The sequence below is a fragment of the Capra hircus genome, chromosome 15 (assembly GCF_001704415.2).
Source record: "Capra hircus breed San Clemente chromosome 15, ASM170441v1, whole genome shotgun sequence".
Taxonomy (NCBI): Eukaryota; Metazoa; Chordata; class Mammalia; order Artiodactyla; family Bovidae; genus Capra; species Capra hircus.
In genome coordinates this window covers 50,899,239-50,918,165 of record NC_030822.1, presented here as the reverse complement: position 1 = coordinate 50,918,165, position 18,927 = coordinate 50,899,239, and the positions used below count along the sequence as shown (strand labels likewise).

At 48.3% G+C, this 18,927-nt stretch overlaps 1 protein-coding gene across 2 annotated transcripts in view; it reads left to right on the top strand.

Annotated features, from left to right (window-relative positions):
• GRIK4 (glutamate ionotropic receptor kainate type subunit 4) overlaps nucleotides 1-18,927 on the top strand; it is a 505,937-nt gene that overhangs the window by 338,310 nt on the left and 148,700 nt on the right. For both annotated transcript variants that reach the window (XM_018059644.1, XM_018059645.1), the window contains exons 6-7: nucleotides 5,704-5,882; nucleotides 10,264-10,317. In XM_018059644.1, the coding sequence (XP_017915133.1) occupies nucleotides 5,704-5,882; nucleotides 10,264-10,317 (233 nt within the window). The remainder of the gene's footprint in view (nucleotides 1-5,703; nucleotides 5,883-10,263; nucleotides 10,318-18,927) is intronic.

Genomic DNA, 18,927 nt, shown 5'->3' with positions numbered 1-18,927 from the left:
CTATGAACAGAGAAGCCTGATGAGCTACAGTTCGTGGGGTCGCAGAGTCGGCCACAACTGAGCGACTAATGGCTTTCACCAGCCGGGAATGTTACCATTTTCCAGGATCAAAGCCTGAAGCCCAGGGAATCAGCCAGTGGAGAGGGAAATGATTACTTATTCCTATTTTTGGATACAAGCATCCTCTGTGTCCCCAGGAGACCCATCACTTAGGTCTTTGTGTCCTTGTCCTGCAGCCCCGTCCAGCCCCAGCTGTGCCTTTCTCAACCTGTCCATCCGTCTCCTGCCCCACCTCCCAGTCTCAGAAGCCAGCTGCCCTCCTTCTTCCTGGAATAGCCAGCCTGCTGGCTTTCACATCGATCCATCCCATCACATCCTGAGCGATACTAATAGGTTCCTCAGGCCCCCTCTCAGCCTTGGACTTGGCAGCTAGACCCGCTGCTAGGCTAAGGGCTCCGCAAGATAGGGGGGTCAGGGTGGAGGTTGAGGGGAAGCTGGGGAGAAAGCAGCTTTGAACCCCTCTGGTGACAGCTGCCTTTGATAAATACCTTAGTTCCATTAAGGGGTTCCTAGTGGCACAAATGGTAAAGAATCTGCTTGCAGTGCAGGAGACCTGGGTTCCATCCCTGGGTCGGGAAGATCCCCTGGAGGAGGGCATGGCTACCCACTCCAGTATTCTTGCCTGGAGAACCCCATGGACAGAGGAGCCTGGCAGGCTACAGTCCATGCGATTGCAGAGTCGGACATGACTGAGTGACTAACACACTTGGTTCCATTAAACAGATAGAGGTAAGGTAAACAACAATTGGAAAATGCCAGACTACACTGAAAAACTCCTGACGTGCTTAATGTAACTAAACCACCCTTCCTCTTCTGCAGATGTTTTCCACTTCCTAGAATTAAAAAAAAGGATCCTTTTCTAATTCATAAAGAATCTCTGGGCTAGAAAGACACCAACATCTTTGTAGTTCAGCTTTCCAACCACTGATTTAATTTCCTCTACAACCATCCTCAAGTGGGGCTTCAGTCTTTCCTTGATTACCTCCAGCCACGGGGAACTCACTCCCTAATGATATAGGCCACTGCTTCTTTAGAGAGCTCTAGCAGAGTTTCTTCCTTACACTGAGCTAAGTGTGGCCCCCGAGTTTGATCCATTCACTGTTCCTGGGGGTAGTCCTTGACTATAAGTCCAGAGCAAGTCTGTCTTGTGACAGCCCCTCCCCTCTGCCTCAGGCCAGGCACCCCTTCCTTCAGCGGCTCCTCAAGTGACGTGGTGTCTGCTCCCACCTGGCACTGCTTCTCCCTTGACTTCTTAGGAGGCAGTCCCTCTCTTCCCCTCACAGTCTCTGCTCAGTCCACCAGCAAGCACCGTGCACCCTGCCTCACACTGGGGCTGAGCTGCAGAGTTTGAAATAGGATCCCTACCCAACGCTGTGAAATAATTAGACTACATGTTATCTGCTGTAATATATGCATATATGCGTAAGCATATGCTATCAAATGTTTCTTATGGTTTATAACCAAGGGCTGTATCCTGCGAATTGGATAATAAATCCTGAGCGAGTTGGAAGAAGAGAGAAGGGGAGGGTGGGGGCTGGAGATCGGAGAGAGGGTTTTGTTGGGGAGGGGACGGGGTGAAGGAGAGTTAGGATGTGAAGGGGTGGGGGAAGGGTGGATGAAAACCAGCTCGGTGAGGCGCCTTCTAGGTGACAGTCACTGATCTGCTCATTTGACTCCCCCATAAGGTAGTCATTACCCGTATCTCATGGATGAGTACACAGAGCGGCAGGGGGCAGAGGGAATGGCCCCCACCAGCTACCTGGTGGTGCAGGAGCTGGGATTCGCGGCAGCTGACCTTGCGCTCTTCTTGCTACTTTAAGCTCGGTGCAGCCTGGGAAGGGGAGGGACTCCTAGGAGATCCTGGGGGAGGTGGCGGACCTCCCAGGGACCCTTCTCCCCTGCCTCCCGGCAAACAGGGTTGGATGAGATGCTGCTTCTTGTTTAAAGGGCAGCAGAGCACCCCCAAGGGGCAGCGGGGGTGGGGCACATGGGCATTGATGGGAGAGGGTCCTCATTTTCCTGACACCTCGGGGGCCTTTTTCCCTGGGAGCTCTGGGCGCCTGCCAGCTTTCAAGGGATGCAGGGTCCCTGGGCTGCCTTTTCCAGGCTTCTCCATGCTGTGTGTAATTGTACTGTCGCTCCCCAGGCTTCCGTCTCGTCCCACTGAGTTTCATTGCCCATCTGAAGGATCCCAGGGCATTTGGCCTCTCTCCCAGCCGAACTCCAAAGGTTCTCCCTGCTGCATTCCAGGCCCAGTGGGGAGTTCACCCCCACCACCCCTTCCTTGCTCATACCTCCAGCTGCTCCCCTAGAGCGTGTCCTGAAGACAAATCTTTCCTTGAGCCAAGGAGCTGGCAAAGACTCCAGCAGCTCCAGTCCTGTGGCCTCCCTGATCTCCTTGTCCTTTTGATCAGGTGCTCAGACCTTTGTCGGAGTGCGATTTTGCTTTTCACAACATCTCTGTGAAGATGTGAATATTCTCTGAATTTTGCATATAGGATGCAATGCAGCTGCCCCATAGAAAACCAGATTTTTAGGCCACGAAACAAAATAGGGATACGATTTGGGGCTTTTAAAAAGTTTTTATTGGAATATTGTTGATTTCCAAAGTTGTGTTAGTTTCATGGGTACAGCAAAGTGGATCAGATGTACGTATACATATGTTCACTCTTTTGGTAGATTCTTTTCCCATATAGGCCGTCATAGAGTGTGGAGTGGAGCTGCCTGTTCTGGACTGTAGGTCCTTGTTATCTATTTTATACACAGTCCTGGGGCTGTGATTTGAACTTTGCTATGGGCTTCCCTGGTGGCTCAGAGGTTAAAGTGTCTGCCTGCAATGAGGGAGGCCTGGGTTTGATCCCTGGGTCGGGAAGATCCCCTGGAGAAGGAAATGGCAACCCACTCCAGTATTCTTGCCTGGAGAATCCCATGGATGGAGGAGCCTGGTGGGCTACAGTCCACAGGGTCACAAAGAGTCAGACATGACTGAGCGACTTCACTTTCACTTTCATACACTTAGTGTTCTTGCCTGGAGAATCCCAGGGATGGGAGAGCCTGGTGGGGTCGCACAGAGTCGGACACGACTGAAGTGACTTAGCAGCAGCAGCATACACTTACCTGGGCTTCCCAAGGTGGCACTAGTGATAAAGAACCCACCTGCCAATGCAAGAGACATAAAAGGTGTGGGTTCGATCCCTGGGTCGGGAAGATCCCCTGAAGAAGGGGGTGCCCACCTACTCCAGTGTTCTTGCCTAGAGAATTGCATGGACAGAGGAACCTGGCAGGCCGTGGTCCATAGGGTAGAGCTGGACTGCAAAGAGTTGGACACAATTAAGCGACTGAACAGAGAAGGCACTGGCACCCCACTCCAGTGCTCTTGCCTGGAGAATCCCAGGGATGGGGGAGCCTGGTGGGCTGCCATCCATGGGGTCGCACGGAGTTGGACACGACTGACGCGACTTAGCAGCAGCAGCGGCAGCAAGCGACTGAACGTGCGTGCACACACTGAGCTGCAGGCTCCTGGCCTCTGGGACCCTGCAGGGCAGGGTCTGTACCTGACCCGTCTTCTCTGCTGGTGTCTTGTCAGCCCAGTGCCTGGCACCGGGACAGTGAGTGTTGGATGAACAGACGAGTACCTTCCTCCCTCTTCTTCCTCCTCACTAAGCTGCCATTCCTGACCTTTGTTCTTATGGGAATGAGTAGATACAGGAGAAGCAATGTTGATTCCATGCCTGCCAGCTCCCAGCCTGCTTTCACATAGGATCTCAGTGAGTTCTCACCTGTTATGCCCATTTTACAGATGAAGATTGAGACTTGAAGAGGTTAGATGGTTCTCAAGGTCACACAGCTAGCGACAGTTGACCCTGAGCTTGAATCCAGATCTGCATCAAAGTTGGCAGGAAGAGCCCCAGCAGTTTCGGTGCCCTTCTGGATAGGGGTGGTGGTGTGGAGCCGTGAGGGGCACAGACAGCAGCAGGGGGTCTAACAAGCCTCCACTGAGGCCTGTTTGGAAAGGAAAGAAAAACCAGCTCAACTCTGGGCTTGCACAGCCTGCGTTTCTGAAACCTCTTTGTGAAGGACAGGCCCTCCAGTGGCTTCTCCAGCCCTACCGCAACCCATAGTTCCTTGGACCACCTTTTCAGGACCCGGGGTGGGGGTGGGAGTTAGGGATTGGCCCCACCTTCCAGGACTCCGTCTCCGTCACCCCAGGCCCACCCTGCTCCCTAGTTCCCTCCACCCTGCTCCTTCTTCCTTGGTCACAAAGCACACCAAGGCTTCACCCCTGATCCTTGAGACACACGAACCAAGCCTCCCTGGGTTCTGTGCCTGCTCCTCCTGGTGGGTTTTATCCTAAGAGGAAGTCTGGACTCAGGGGAAGAGGATGGGATGGAGACGAGGAAATGGGAATTCTGGTCCTAGCTCTTTTCCTGGGCACATCCTGTCATTTCTCTACAAAACGAGGAAGGTGAAACAATGCTTTCTTTTTTTTTTTTTTTTTATATTTATTTACTTGGCTGTGCTGGGTCTTCGTTGTGGCACTGGGGATCTCTGATCCTTGTTGCAGCATGCAGGACCTTTGGTTGCAGCTTGCAAATCCTTAATTGCAGCAAGTGAGACCTAGTTCTCCAACCAGGGAGGGAACCCGGGCCCCCTGCATTGGGAGTGTGGAATCTTAGCCACTGGACCACCAAGGAAGTCCTTACAATGCTTTTCAGATGCCCCCTCATCTTACCTGTTGGTCCTCAAGGATCCGGAAGGGGTTTAACCTGCACAGGAAAAAGGCTTCTTTGGGGTCATATTCATGACCTCCCTGCATTTAATATTCCTTTAACCAGTGCAGCACCAGGCTCTTTGACTGGTTAGAGAGCATCCCTCCCCGGGCCATCCACCATGTGTGGTGACAGTGTCTGGGAGAGTTCCTTCTCTCCTGCCTCCTGCTCGCCTCTGTGCTATGGGATTGGAATACTTTGTACGATCTTGGGAGGACTTAAACGAGATGAGCCGTTAAAATGTTTAGCCCATTACCTGGAATGCAATAAGAATTCAATGAATGTTACTCTTGTCATTGATTGGCTTTGGGGAGCAAATGCCTCTAGGTCTCTTTCCATTGGAATTGAGACCACTGTCTTCCCAGGAGACCCCCACCCATGCACACACCCTCTTCCTGGCCTGCCTTTTCAGAGATGTTTAAGACCCATGTGTCTTGGTGACATCTATCTGGAATCCCTTCTCCCACGTGCTTGGCAGTGAATAGCAAGGGCCTGGCAGAGTCCTTAGCTCAGGATCCCCAGTTGTTCTGGGGCCACCTGACTGCCTGCTGGGGTGCAGTTCAAAACCTGTTCTTTCATAATCATAACAATACCTTGTCTCAGAGTAGCCCCTGTGCTCTGAGGAGTTCAAAGCATTTTGCTAGATCTGTTTTCGGGCTTTGTGACTTGGAGGGAACTGCTCCCTGACCTCCACCATGGAAATAAAAGCTGAATGTAACATTTATGAGGGCTCATCATGCGCAATGCTCTGGCCTAACCTCCTGATGCCAGACCCAGGACCCTGCCTCCCTCCCAAGTTTTCTGGCTCTGGCTCCCGTATCTCCCGAGACAGCACCGTGGACCCTCAGGGTCTTCATCCTCTCTTCCCCTCCAGGCCTTTTAAACCTAGAGAAGCTCCTCCGGCAATTCCTTATCTCCAAGGACACCCTTTCGGTCCGGATGCTGGATGACGCCAGGGACCCCACCCCACTCCTCAAGGAGATCCGGGACGACAAGACCGCCACCATCATCATACATGCCAACGCCTCCATGTCCCACACCATCCTCCTGAAGGTGGGCGCCGGGCCGGGTGGGTGCTGGTGGGCGCCGAGCATCCCCCTCCCTCCCTCTGCCTCTGAACTGGCACTCTGCTCCCTTCTTGCCTTGGGTGTCCCCCGTGGGCCGAGGTTGAAGGAGCCCTGGGCTGGACCTCTGACCCCTACAGTGTGCTTCACAGTGAACAGCTTCTGAAAGCTAAGAGGAAAAAGTAGGATGATGCTACGTCACAGAGACGTTTAACTCTCGGTGCAACAGGGCAGCCACCGGCCGAGACACCGGCCACACCTAGATCTGCCAGGGGCTCTGTGGTCCAGGGGTTCCTAGGAGGGGCAAGGGTGGTGGGGTGGGCTACTCGGGGCTGAGGCTATTTGCCGAACCGAGTAGAGGTATCTCCCTATTCTCACAGCCGGGGCTGTCTCATCCGTGTGTATTACTGAATACCAGCCCTGTGTGGAGTCTTCACACGTGTTCTATCGTTTACCAAGTGCTGGCATGTCATTTTTCAATGTAATCCTCTCCATGGCCACAGGAGGTGGACATGATAGCGTCCCCCAGCAGCGGAAGAAACTGAGGGTCTGAGAGGTGAGCAACATTGTCTAAGGCCAGCCCTGGGAGGAGCAGAGCAGAGCCTGCCTCAGTTCTCTTCACAGGAAATCAGTCCACTTCTCCCCCGCTCTCCACCCCCTCCTGGGGACACAGAAATCAGCCCCGGAATCAATGTATGCACATGGAAACTAGAACTCTCTGGGTGAGGCCGGTCCAAGAGAGAGAGACAGAGACACACACAGAGACAGAGACAGAGGGAGAAAAGGCAGTGCCTGGGGGTCCACGCTGGACAAACAGCTTTGATCGCCTGGGCATCCTTGGGACCACTGGGACTGTGTCCCGGGCTGGTGTCTGGGCTAAGCAAGCAACTCCAGACAGAGCGGACCCTGCCAGGTTCCGCCCTGGCTCCAGCAGCTCCCCCAGCCTCTCTGGGCTCATGGCCTCCTCTAGTGCCATTTTAATTGCACATTTAAGTGCAGCCCGCCGTCTTCCACTGAGAGAGTGAGGTTCCTCATTAACCTCAGCAGGGCCGCAAGGAGCCCAGCAGACACAGGATGATTCTCTCTTCCTCTCCCTCCCTCGCTGTCTCCTCACCTCCCCACCCCAGCTAGTTTAGTCTCAGAATTAATAAGAGATTTGAATGAAATTTCTCTGAGTACTGAAGGCCGTCCCTTCAGCCTGTTGCTATAGTAATTTTCTGCAGCTCCAAACCCACGTCTGTCTATGTGGGTATACCCAACTCACAGACACACACTCCAACACACAATTTTTCTTTCTCTTTCTTCTCTTGTGTCCGAAGCTGTGATCAAGGAAATCACTGAGGATGGAAGAGCTTCAGGGCATGAGAGATGCAGGCTGAGGCGTTCTCAGGAGGGTGGGGAGGACTGAGGAGCAGGGAGCAAGATAGAGGTCCCTTAGTCCCCCTGCCAAGGGCAGATCAGAACATATGTTTCCCCTGCAGTAGCTGATTTCTGCCTGGACAGCCCCCAAGTGGAAGCCTTTTGAGGTCAGCCCTTGCCCAGGAATATTTCCGGGCTCCCAGCTTATGTGGCTGCCTCCCTCCCTTTTAAAAAATATGTCTTAGTTCATTGTTGAAATCTCGGAAGGTACAGAAAAACCCATAGGAAAAAAATAAAAATCATTCACAATTCCATCACTGAGAGAGAACCACTATAAAGTTTTGATATCTAGTCTTTCTGCCCTTAGAGATACATTTTTTTTTTCCTTTTTCAAAATTATTACACCCTGAACATACTCTTCTGGAACCGCTTTTATTTTTTTTTCCACTTAATTATATGGCATGCATTTTTTTCTCATGTCATGACATATTTTTCTACAAATATTTTAATGGCTGCGTCATTTCTTATCATATGGATGTACCATAATTTATTTAACCATCTCTTTATTGTTGGAGATACAGGTTGTTTTCGATCCTCGCTGTAATAAATAATGCTGGAATGCACATCTTTTTACATAAATCTTTATGCTCATTCATGAATATTTTCAGAGCATAAATTTCTAGGAGTGGAGTTACTGAGTTAAAGGTATGCATGCTTTTAAGGATTTTGATATGATTTGCCAGCTTGCCTTTTTAGAAAGCCTTTAAGGATTCACACTCCCACCAGTGGCGTATAGGTGTCTTATAGCACCCTTGCCAGTCCTGGGTATTCTCATTAAAAACGCTTTTAATTTCTTTTTTATGGCTGTGCATTTGAAGGAAATTTCCCTTGTAATGACTATTATTAGCAAATGGTTCTGCTGGGTGGCCAGTGGCAGTCTTTCCTTAAGTCATTGATCAGCCCCAGCCCATGTAACCTTGGAACCAAACTCATCAATGAGCAGCGAGGTTTTGGGAAAGCTTGTCCCCATTTGAACTCCTAGAAGCCCCAGCAGGCTGACCTTGTATCCATCCTGGACTCAATCTGCATGCTTCCCTGAAGTGCCAGGCTCCTCCTTCGTGAGGTTACCACCCAGCCTTGAGGGAAGATAGACTCAGCGTGAGAAGCAGTGCAATCAGAGGGCGCCCGGAGCTTCTGGGAGTCTCGCTGTGCACTCGTGAGCCTGGCCTCGGAGCTTGGCAGCACTCCACTGTCTCTTGATTTCAGGAGGATTTTCAGAGTAATCCCCTATTTTATTGAGCGGCTGTTCCAGCAACAAATTCCATGTTTACCCAGAATTCAGGTCTTAAAAACCAAGGATCTCTTGTGTTTTATCTTTAGGACAGCAGATTTCACAAAGTAGGTTTTAACCATCCAGCAGTGCCCTGTCTCAGCCCCCTGCCCCCAGCGCATCCCTGGAACCAGGGGACTCTCATCAGGCTAGGCAGTGGTGAGAGGCAAGGGCATTATTATATGGATAATTTGGGAGGTGGGTGAAGAGGTGGAGGTGAGCACCATGCCCCCCTCCCCAGAAGTGGAGGCATCACTGTAGCTTTGCTAGAGGAAGGAGAGGCCTTGAGCTCTATCACGACCCCTTGTAATCTTGTCCCAGTTGCCTCAATTTCTTATAGGGATGGTGATGATATATTGGGCTGGCCAAAAAGTTTGTCTGGGTTATTCTGTAACTTGGAAAACGTGAATGAAATTTTCAGCCAACCAACCTAATAATTACCCCAGCCTGTCCTTCAAGGAGCCTGTGAGAATGCTTGCACAGTTATTGGAATCCCTGGGGAGATAAACAAGATATAAAGGGAGAAGGCAGTCATCCCTGGCTTTGTTTACCGCTCCCCACCCCCATGCACCTCAACAGTCGTGACAAAAGTGGTTTCCTAGTGGCCCAGGGCTGCAGGCTACGTGATGAAGATCTAACCGACTATCAGGAGGGATGAGGGCCCTGGGGAGAGCCGGGCTCATTATTTCCATGATCTCCTTGTCGGCTTCTCTAGCACCTGTCACTCTCCAAGCCAGGCACATGGCACGGAAGGTTGCTTAAAGAGGTATTTATGATGCTGCAAAGATCAGACAAAAGGAGGCCCATCTGAACTAGCAGCTCCCAACCGTGGGCTGAGACTCCCTGGTGCACCGTCACCAAGGGCACATCACAAGCAACTTGCTCCTCACTGCTGACTAGACCGCAGTTTGCAAACGATTCACCTCTTTCCAGCATTACCGCAGATTGAAGAATATGCCTATGAGGCATATTCACTCCCACCGTGACGAGGGTGGAGTTAATTTGGGAATTGCCTATAAGCCACCACTTTCCTGTCCATGCCTTGGCCCCTAAGAGAAGTGTGTCAGTAATTCCATCAATATCATAGTTCTCCAAGGGGAGTGTTAGGCTGCCTGGCTTTAATTTCATCTTTTCCATGTATGAGATGTGTGATCTTCTGGACAAGCTACACAGCCTTTGGTGCTTCAGTTTCCTCAGCTGTCAAAGGGCGGGTGGTGGACAAGTAATAGTGCTGCCTCATCAGGTGAACCCAAGCCAAATGCTGTCCGGTGCTTGGTGTGGACTAAACAGTGAGTGTTAGCCATTGGTATTGTTAATGGTTGTGGAAATAATTATTACAGTCTTCTGTTATTTGTTTCATTTCCCAGAAAGTCACTTTGGTTTCCATAATCCCCAGTTATATCCATGGGAATGTGTACACATGAGAATATCAGCTACCATGAGTGTCACTGCAGGGGTGGGGGTGTGGGCTGGAGGGAGAGAGACCCTACTCTAGCAGCAAGGGTTTCTGTGCTCCATCCTTCAAGGTTGAGGGTGGTGTAAGAATCAATCAGTCAAGATGTTCTGCTCTGCCGGTGGGGAGCCAGACCAGGGACAGACACTTGGAGCCCTCCCGAACCCTCCCGGAGACCTCCAGTGGGTTTTCATTTTCCACTCTAATCTCCTTCTCTTCCCTTTGCAGGCAGCGGAACTAGGGATGGTGTCAGCCTATTACACATACATCTTCACTAATCTGGTAAGACATTTTCATAGCTCACCTCTTTGGCATAGAGAGTATCATTAATTAGGGTCAACGGGGTGTGACGGAATGAAACCCTGGAGATGGGCAGTAGGGGAAATGGACCAGAGGAGCAGACACCAGCCAGAGAAGCGGGACATTTGAGAAACACGGGAACCCAGGAGCCCTGGGACTCTTGTCCTAGCAGTTCTTAGCCTGCTGCTGCTGCTGCTAAGTCGCTTCAGTCGTATCTGACTCTGTGCGACCCCATAGACGGCGGCCCACCAGGCTCCCCCGTCCCTGGGATTCTCCAGGCAAGAACACTGGAGTGGGTTGCCAGTTCCTTCTCCAATGCAGAGAAGTGAAAAGTGAAAGTGAAGTCGCTCAGTTGTGTCCGACTCTTAGCAACCCCATGGACTGCAGCCTACCAGGCTCCTCCGTCCATGGGATTTTCCAGGCAAGAGTACTGGAGTGGGGTGCCATCGCCTTCTCCAAAGAGTCTAATACCTCTGTTTAGATGTCACCAGCTGACCCCTCTGATGGTTGCAGCTCCTCTATAGGTCCAGTCACAGGCCGGCAGTCCAGTCCCTACATTTCTAGACCCTAATGCAGGCTGGCTTAGAATTAGGAACACTAGAGCACAAAAATTACGGCTGTCCTAGGTAAAAGGTGTTATAACTGATACACTTTCAGAGGCCATTTTTTTCAAATTCCCTTTTTTTGCAGCCTAGAAGACAGACCTATAGAAATTTTATTGAGTCAAGTTGGAGTTCTAGTTTTGCCCCATACCAGCTGTGTGCCCCTTAAACAAGCACTGAGCCTTGGTTTCCTTGTCTGTAAAATGGCTGTAAGGACAGCTACATCATGGAATTGCTATCATTTTGAAATTATGTAATTTAATCTGTGTATATTTTGAAATCGTAAGGCATTAAGACATGTGAAACGCTGTGAAATATACACACTCTCAATTAGACAGTAGAAAGAGAAACCTGTCAGAGAACAGGTTTAAAAATGTTATAACTTTTTATTTTGAAATAACTATAGATTCACAGAAAGTCACAAAGATAATACAGAGGGGTGCCATGTAACTTTAACCCAGGTTTCTGCAATGGCTATATCTTATGTTATTACAGTACAATATCAAAACCAGGATATCAAAATATCAAGTCTGTTAAGATATATGTAGATGTGTGTAACTCTTACTGCAGTTAGGAAAAAAACCATTTCATTACCACAAAGATCTCGCTGCTACTTTATAGTCACATCCATGTTCCTTCTTCCTACCAGTCCTAATCTTTGATAACTGCTAATCTGTTCTCTATTTCTAACTTTTGTTATTGTGGTGGTTCAGTTGCTAAGTTGTGTCTGAATCTTTGCAACCCCATGGGCTGCAGCACACCAGTTTCCTTGTCCTTCACCATCTCCCAGAGCTTGCTCAAACTCATGTCCATCGAGTCAGTGATGCTATCTAACCATCACATCCTCTGCCACCCCCTTTCCCTTTTGCCTGCAATCTTTCCCAGCTTCAGTCTTTACCAATGAATTGGCTCTTCGCATCAGGTAGCCAAACTATTGAAACTTCAGCTTCAGCAACAGTCTTTTCAATGAATATTCAGAGTTGATTTCCTTTAAGACTGACAAGTTTGATCCCCTTGCAGTCAAGGACTCTCCAGAGTCTTCTCCAGAACCACAGTTTAAAAGCATCAGTTCTTCAGTGTTCTGCCTTCTTTAGGGTCCAGCTGTCACATCCGCTCATGACTACTGGAAAAACCATGGCTTTGCCTAACTTTTCTACTTTTATGTAAATGGAATCATGAGTAGATGACCTTTGAGGTTAAATTTTTTTCACTCAGTGTATTGCCCTCAGGATCCATCGAAGTTGTTGTATGAATCAATAGTTTGCCCTTTATTTTTGCTGAGTCATATTTCTTGCTGTGGATGTACCTATTTGCTTAATCATCCACCTATGGAGAGACATTTTAGTTGTTTCCAGTTTGGGGTTATTACAGGTAGAGCTGTTATAAATAGTCATTCAGAGAAGCGGTTTAATTATTATGCATTTATTTATTTTGTAAATGCATAAGATATCCAAATCATTTAAGTAGCCCCTTTATCCAGATATACATTTTTAAATGTTTTTTGAAGTGTGCTGAGTCTTCGTTCCTGCAGGGACTTTCTCTAGTTGGTGGTGAGCGGATGGGCTCTTGGGCACTCGGGCTTCAGTAGTTGTGGCACACAGGCTTGGTTGTGGAATTTTCCCGGACCAGGGATCGAACCTATGTCCCTTGCATTGGCAGCAAATTCTGGGAAGTCCGTATCCAGACATACTTCTGATGTAACAGGCACTGAGCCAGGCATTAGAAATTAAAATGGGAATAAGAAACCAAGCTGGGCCAGCAAAAACCTATTGCAAACTGTCATATTGCGAAGTGGCAAATTCCATGAGATGTGGACACAAAATGCTTTAGACCCTAGAGCAGGGGCTACTTGCTCTGCCCGGGGCAGGTAGGAAATGCTTCACAGAAGAAAGAGACTTTAAGCTACATCCTCAAAGACCAGTAGACTTTTTTCCTAGATAAACAAAGAGCAGAATAACATTTGGGAATAAGGAACAGCATGCTCACATACCTGGAGATCTGAGTCCCTTCACACATGTGGACTGCTCCAGGAATGGGTGTGCCAGTTTATAATGGCTCATTTTTCTGCTTATAGCCATTTGCGAAAGTGACCTTCTTAAAGGATGTAAGGCAGGTAACATTGAATGAGTAATAATGAGCTGGCTCACCCATTCCTGGAGCAGTCCATATGTTAGGAGGGACTCAGATCTCCAGATATGTGAATATGCTGTTCCTTATTCCCAATGCCAATGCAGGAGACATAAGAGATGTGGGTTCCATCCTTGGATCTGGAAGATCCCCTGAAGGAGGACACCGCAACCTACTCCAGTATTCTTACCTGGAGAATCCCATGGACAGAGGAGCCTGGGGGGCTACAGTCCATGGGGTCGCCAAGAGCCAGACACGGCCGAAGCGACTTAGCACACACACAGGTGTCAGTGAACCACAACAGCCTTGATGTGTTTAGGAAGCAGAATTCAACCTTGTAGAGTTGACTCGAATCTGAAAATGGAAAAGGTCACCTGGGAGTTAAGACTCTCTTGGCCAACACAGGTGGTAGTGTAAAATTAGGGGTCATGCAGTGTCCCTTCTGGGGTTTAGGGGCCAGGGCCAGGTCTCCTGAAATGTCCTGCAAAGGCGAGGAGAGGGCTGCCCCAAAAGACAAGCTGGGATCCTGCCACCCCTGTTCATCTCTAGAGGAAGTTTTGTGAACAGCCCTTTCTTGGGGGTTCTGTGGCATTGTTCGCCCTGAAGCATCCTAGAGGTCTTTGCAGTCAGAGTTGAAAGCCCCCTTGAAGAATCATGTGTAGCTTCTCTTCTGGTGTAGGGACTCCCTCCACAGCAGGCTTGCCAAAAAGTCATTCAGCGGCCTGTTGCCTCGTGCGCCCCCACCACAGACCTGCCTGTTCCATTGCTGGAATTTTTAACTGAGGTCTAACCTACAGAAGGAAGGCCACAAAGATCATATGTGAGCAGCTGAACGAACGTTCTCCAGGTGAGCACACTTGTGTCAGCAACACCCAGATCCAGAAATAGAATATTGCCAGCACCCCAGAAGTCCCCTGCATGCCCCCTCCCAGTCACTGCCCCTCAGAATATAAAGCAGAAGGAACTGCTTTGTTGCCGTGTTTATTTAATTTATTTTTTTCTGTCTCACACTGCTGCTGTAAATCAGGGCATTAACATGGAAAAGGGAAGAAAAGGATTAGACTATTCCCAGAGTGATGCAAAAGCATTTGCCTGAAGTAAGGAGGCATTTGGGGGAGCCCAGCGAGTTGGCAGAAGAATAAGGACAGATTAAACTCCATCTGTGTTCCATTTGGGGAGCCTGGGAAGCAGAGGGGAGGAGGGGGAGAAGGCAGGCCAGGGGCCACCTGCCTTGGGCCAGCTTGCCCCCGTTAGGCCGACGGGGTAGACAAAGAGGAGGGAGTGGGGCAGCTAGGACTCACAGAAGTGTTTTTGCAGATGGAAAGAGGCTAGTCGTTTGAAAGATGAATTCCCAGGATGACAATGAGACTAAGGCGAGGTTGCTTGGCCTGGAGATGTTTAGGAAAGCATCACAGAGCTTCCCCGGTGACTCAGTGATCGAGAATCTGCCTGCCAGCGCAGGAGACATGGGTTCCATCCCTGATCCAGAAAGATCCCACATGCCGTGGAGCAACTAAGCCTAAGCCTATTGAGCCTGTGCTCTAGAGGCCGGGAACCACAACTACGGAGGCCCAAGTGCCTAAAGCCCATGCTCTGCAAGAAGAGGAGCCATCGCAAGGAGAAGCCTTCGCATTGCAACTAAGCAGTAGCCCCCGTTCACTGCAATTAGAGAAAAGTCCACACACAGTGATGAAGACCCAGCAGAGCCAAATATAAATACATAAAATTATATACAAAAAAGAAGGCATCACAGGACTTCCCTGGCATCCAGTGGTTAAGACTTCACTTTCCAAGGCAGTGGTGCAGGTTCAATCCCTGCTCAGGGAAGTAAGATCCCACATGCTTCGTGGCCAAAAACACCCCTCATAAAACAGAAGGAATATTGTCTTTAGTCACTAAGTCACATCAACTCTTTTTGACCCCATGGACTGCAGCGTGCCAGGCTTCCCTGTCCTACACTATCTCCTAGAGTTTGCTCAAATTCGTGTTCATTGAGTCAGTGATGCTATCTAACCATCTCATCCTCTGCAACCCCCTTCTCTTCTTGCCCTCAATCTTTCTCAGCCTTAGGGTCTTTTCCAATAAGTTGGCTCTTCCCATCAGGTAGCCAAAATACTGGAGCTTCAGCTTCAGCATCAGTCCTTCCAATGAATATTCAGGGTTGATTTCCTTTAGGACTGATTAGTTTGATCTCTGTGCAGTCCAAAGGACTCTCAAGAGTCTTCTCCAGAACCCCAGGTCGAAAGTATCAATTCTTCAGCACTCAGCCTTCTTGATGGTCCAACTCTCACATCTGTACATGACTACTGAAAAAACCATAGCTTTGACTATACAGACCTTTGTCAGCAAAGTGATGTCTTCGGCTTTTTAATACGCTATCTTGGTTTGTCATAGGTTTTCTTCCAATGAGCAAGCATCTTTTAGTTTCATGGCTGCAGTGATTTTGGAGCCCAAGAAAATAAAACCTGTCACTGTTTCCACTTTTTGTGACAAATTCAATAAAGACTTTAAAAAATGATCCACATCAAAAAAAGGTTTAGAAAAGTAAAAAAAGAAAGCATCACCCCTGCTATGTCCCACCACTCCTTCTTCTCCGAACTGTTAATAAAGACTTTGATGATGACTCTTGTGGAGAAAGCACTGACCCATGAAGTCGGGAGACCTGGGTCAAGTCCCCACTCTGCCTTGTAATTGCTGTGTGGCTTGGGGGGAGTCACAGTGACTCTCTGAGCCCCAGGTCTCTCATTTGTAAAATGGGGATAATGAAATCTTACAGGGTTGTTGTGAGGATAAAGAAAACTGTGTTATGAATTGCCAAATACTAGATGCTTTCAGGACAGTGTGTATTTTGGTCACACTCCGATACTTTCAGCTTTCAAAGGGCTTTTGTCCTTCTTGGGTGAACACAGAATGAGATGCGCTTTGGGAGGGTACCTTCCTCAGAGAGTTCTTTGAATCTGGAATTGACAGGATTCACACAGTTGGTAAGTTTGCAACAGGAAATCAGAAAAGTAACTGTGTAAATGAGGATGGCTGAGTAATAGCCAAGAAAATAGAAGCAAAGCCATTTCAAAAATCAGTCAGTGAGAGAATATTCCGGATACTTCTCATTAGTGCCTTGGCTCTCAGACAGGACAGACCTTTATTAGGAGTAAAGAAACTATTTTTAAGTCCGTTCTTTCTGCCCAGTTGCTGTTGGAGTCTTGAACCAGAGCAGGAGGGGCTTTATCTAGAGGGTCATAGGTGAGCCTCTGTGCTTCTCCAGAAGTCCAGTGGTCTCTAACTTTATGGCACAAGAGACCGATTTTGTGGAAGACAATTTTTCCATGGACCGGAGGTGGGAGGATGGTTTCTGGATGATTCAAGCACATTACACTTACTGTGCACTCTATTTCTATTATATTACATCAGCTGCACCTGAGGCATTAGATCCTGGAGTTTGGGAACCTCTGCTTTAGTCCTTCCCCCCAAATATAGATGCCACCTGGACTTTAATTCTTATTTACTTCTTTTCTGATTCCTCAAAGATGTCCATCATGTCCCATCTCTCTAAATTCGGCCACCGTGATGCAGCAGGCACTCAGGTTTGCATTTGAGAGTTAGAGCAAAGGGGCAGGCCTTTGCATTAGTAGACAAGACTAAGGACTCCAGGTTGACCAGCCGTCAGCTGTGTGATCCAGCGCAGGTTGCTCAGTCTCTCTGAACCTCGGTGACCTCATCTGCTGGTGGACACCAATAATACCTGCCCTGGGAGATAACAGCCACCCAGAAACTGACTCACAGCACAAGTCTAGTTAAGGGAAGGTATTATTTTAAGAAGTCCTGGTGGCTCAGTGGTTAAGACTCCTCCTGCCAATGAAGGAGACACATTGAATGAAGTTCGATCCCTGGTGCGGGAGGATCCCACGTTTGTGGAGCAACTAAGCCCATGCCCCAGAAGGGCCCTGCTCTAGAGCCTGGGAGCTGCAACTACTGAGCCCACGTGCCACAACTACCAAGGCCCATGGGCCCAAGCTTCACAGCAAGAGAAGCGTTTGCAGTGAAAAGCCCAAATACAGAAACTAGACAGTAGCCCAATCAGCAATGAAGACCCAGCACAGCCATAAATAAATAAATGGAATTATAGAAAAGGAAGTTCTGTTCTGTGTTTCCCAGGTACCAAAAAGAACAGGAGATATTTATTTTGCTGTCCAGCCTCTAACGGCCTATAAAAGTGACTCCTAAATGCCATTTTATTAATTTCCGGACAATGAGTAGAACGAGGCAGTTCAGTTATTGGCAGTCACAATATTATTATTGTGTGAAATCAGGTAATATTTGTCTTTTGTGTCTGGCTTATTTTATTCAGCATAACGTTTTCTACATTCATCCATATTACAGCAAGTATCAGAACTTCATTCCTTTTTTTAAACTCTTTTTTTTATAGTGGAAAATGCACATAAAATTCACCTTTTTTTTTAAGGATATCATTCAGTACAGTGAGTATATTTACATCGTTGGGTAACCGTCATCCCGATCCATGTTCAGAACTTTTTTCATCCTCAAACTGAAACCTTAAACCCATTAAACAGCAACTCCCTACCCGCTCCCCATCCCAGCCCCTGGCAGCTACCATTTTGCTTTCTGTCTCTATGAATTTGCCTCTTCTATATGCGTCATATAAATGGAATTCTAATGTTTGTCCTTTGGTGTCTGACTTATTTCACCTAGCATAATGTCTTCAGGGGTCATCTAGGTGTCAGAATTCCCTTCCTTTTTAAGACTGAGTAATACATTAGAAAACTAAGATCATGGCACCTGGCCCCATTACTTCACGGCAGATAGAGGGGGAGAAGGTGGAAGCAGTGACAGATTTCCTCTTCTTGGGCTCCAAAATCACTGCAGATGGTGACTGCAGCCATGAAATCAGAAGATGATTGCTTCTTGTCAGGAAAGCTATGAGAAACCCACACAGTGTGCTGAAAAGCAGAGACATCACTCTGCCGACAAAGGTCTGTATAGTCAAGGCTGTGGTCTTCCCAGTGGTCATGTACGGTTGTGAGAGCTGGATGGTAAAGAAGGTGTAACGCCGAAGAATCGATGCCTTCGAACTATGGTGCTGAAGAAGATTCCTCAGAGTCCCTTGAACAGCAAGGAGATCAAACCAGTCAATCTTAAGGGAAATCAACCCTGAATACTCGTTGTAAGGACCGATGCTGAGGTTGAAACTCCAGTATTTTCCTCATCTAAGGAGGACAGCCGACTCATTGGAAAAGTCCCTGATGCTGGGAAAGATTGATAGCAGAAGGAGAAGAGGGTGTCAGAGGATGAGATGGCTGGATGGCATCACTGACTCAACAGACATGAGTTTGAGCAAATTCTGAGAGATGGTGAAGGACAGGGAAGCCTGGCATGCTGCAGTCCATGGGGTCATGGAGAGCTGGACATGACTTAGTGACTGAAAGAACAACGGTAATCCACTTTATGTTTATACCACACTTTATCTCTTCACCCATCAATATGAACATTAATGTTGCTTCTTCCTTTTGGCTATTACGAATTGTGTCCCAGTGAATACAGGTATGCAAATACCTGTTCAAGTCCCTGCTTTCCATCCTCTTGGGTGTATATCTGGTAGTGAAATTGCTGGATCATATGGTAATTCTGTGTTTGATTTTTGAGAAACACCATAGTCTTTTCTAGCCATACCATTTTTATTCCCACCAGTAATGAATGAGGGTTTGAGTTCCCCCACATCCTCCCAATGCCTGTTATTTTTTGTTTTTGTGATAATAGCCATCTTAATGGTGTGAAGTGTTCAGATGTGTTTCTTATTTCTATTTGGAGTTTTCCCATTGAAAGAAGTGAGAATGAATGGCTGAAG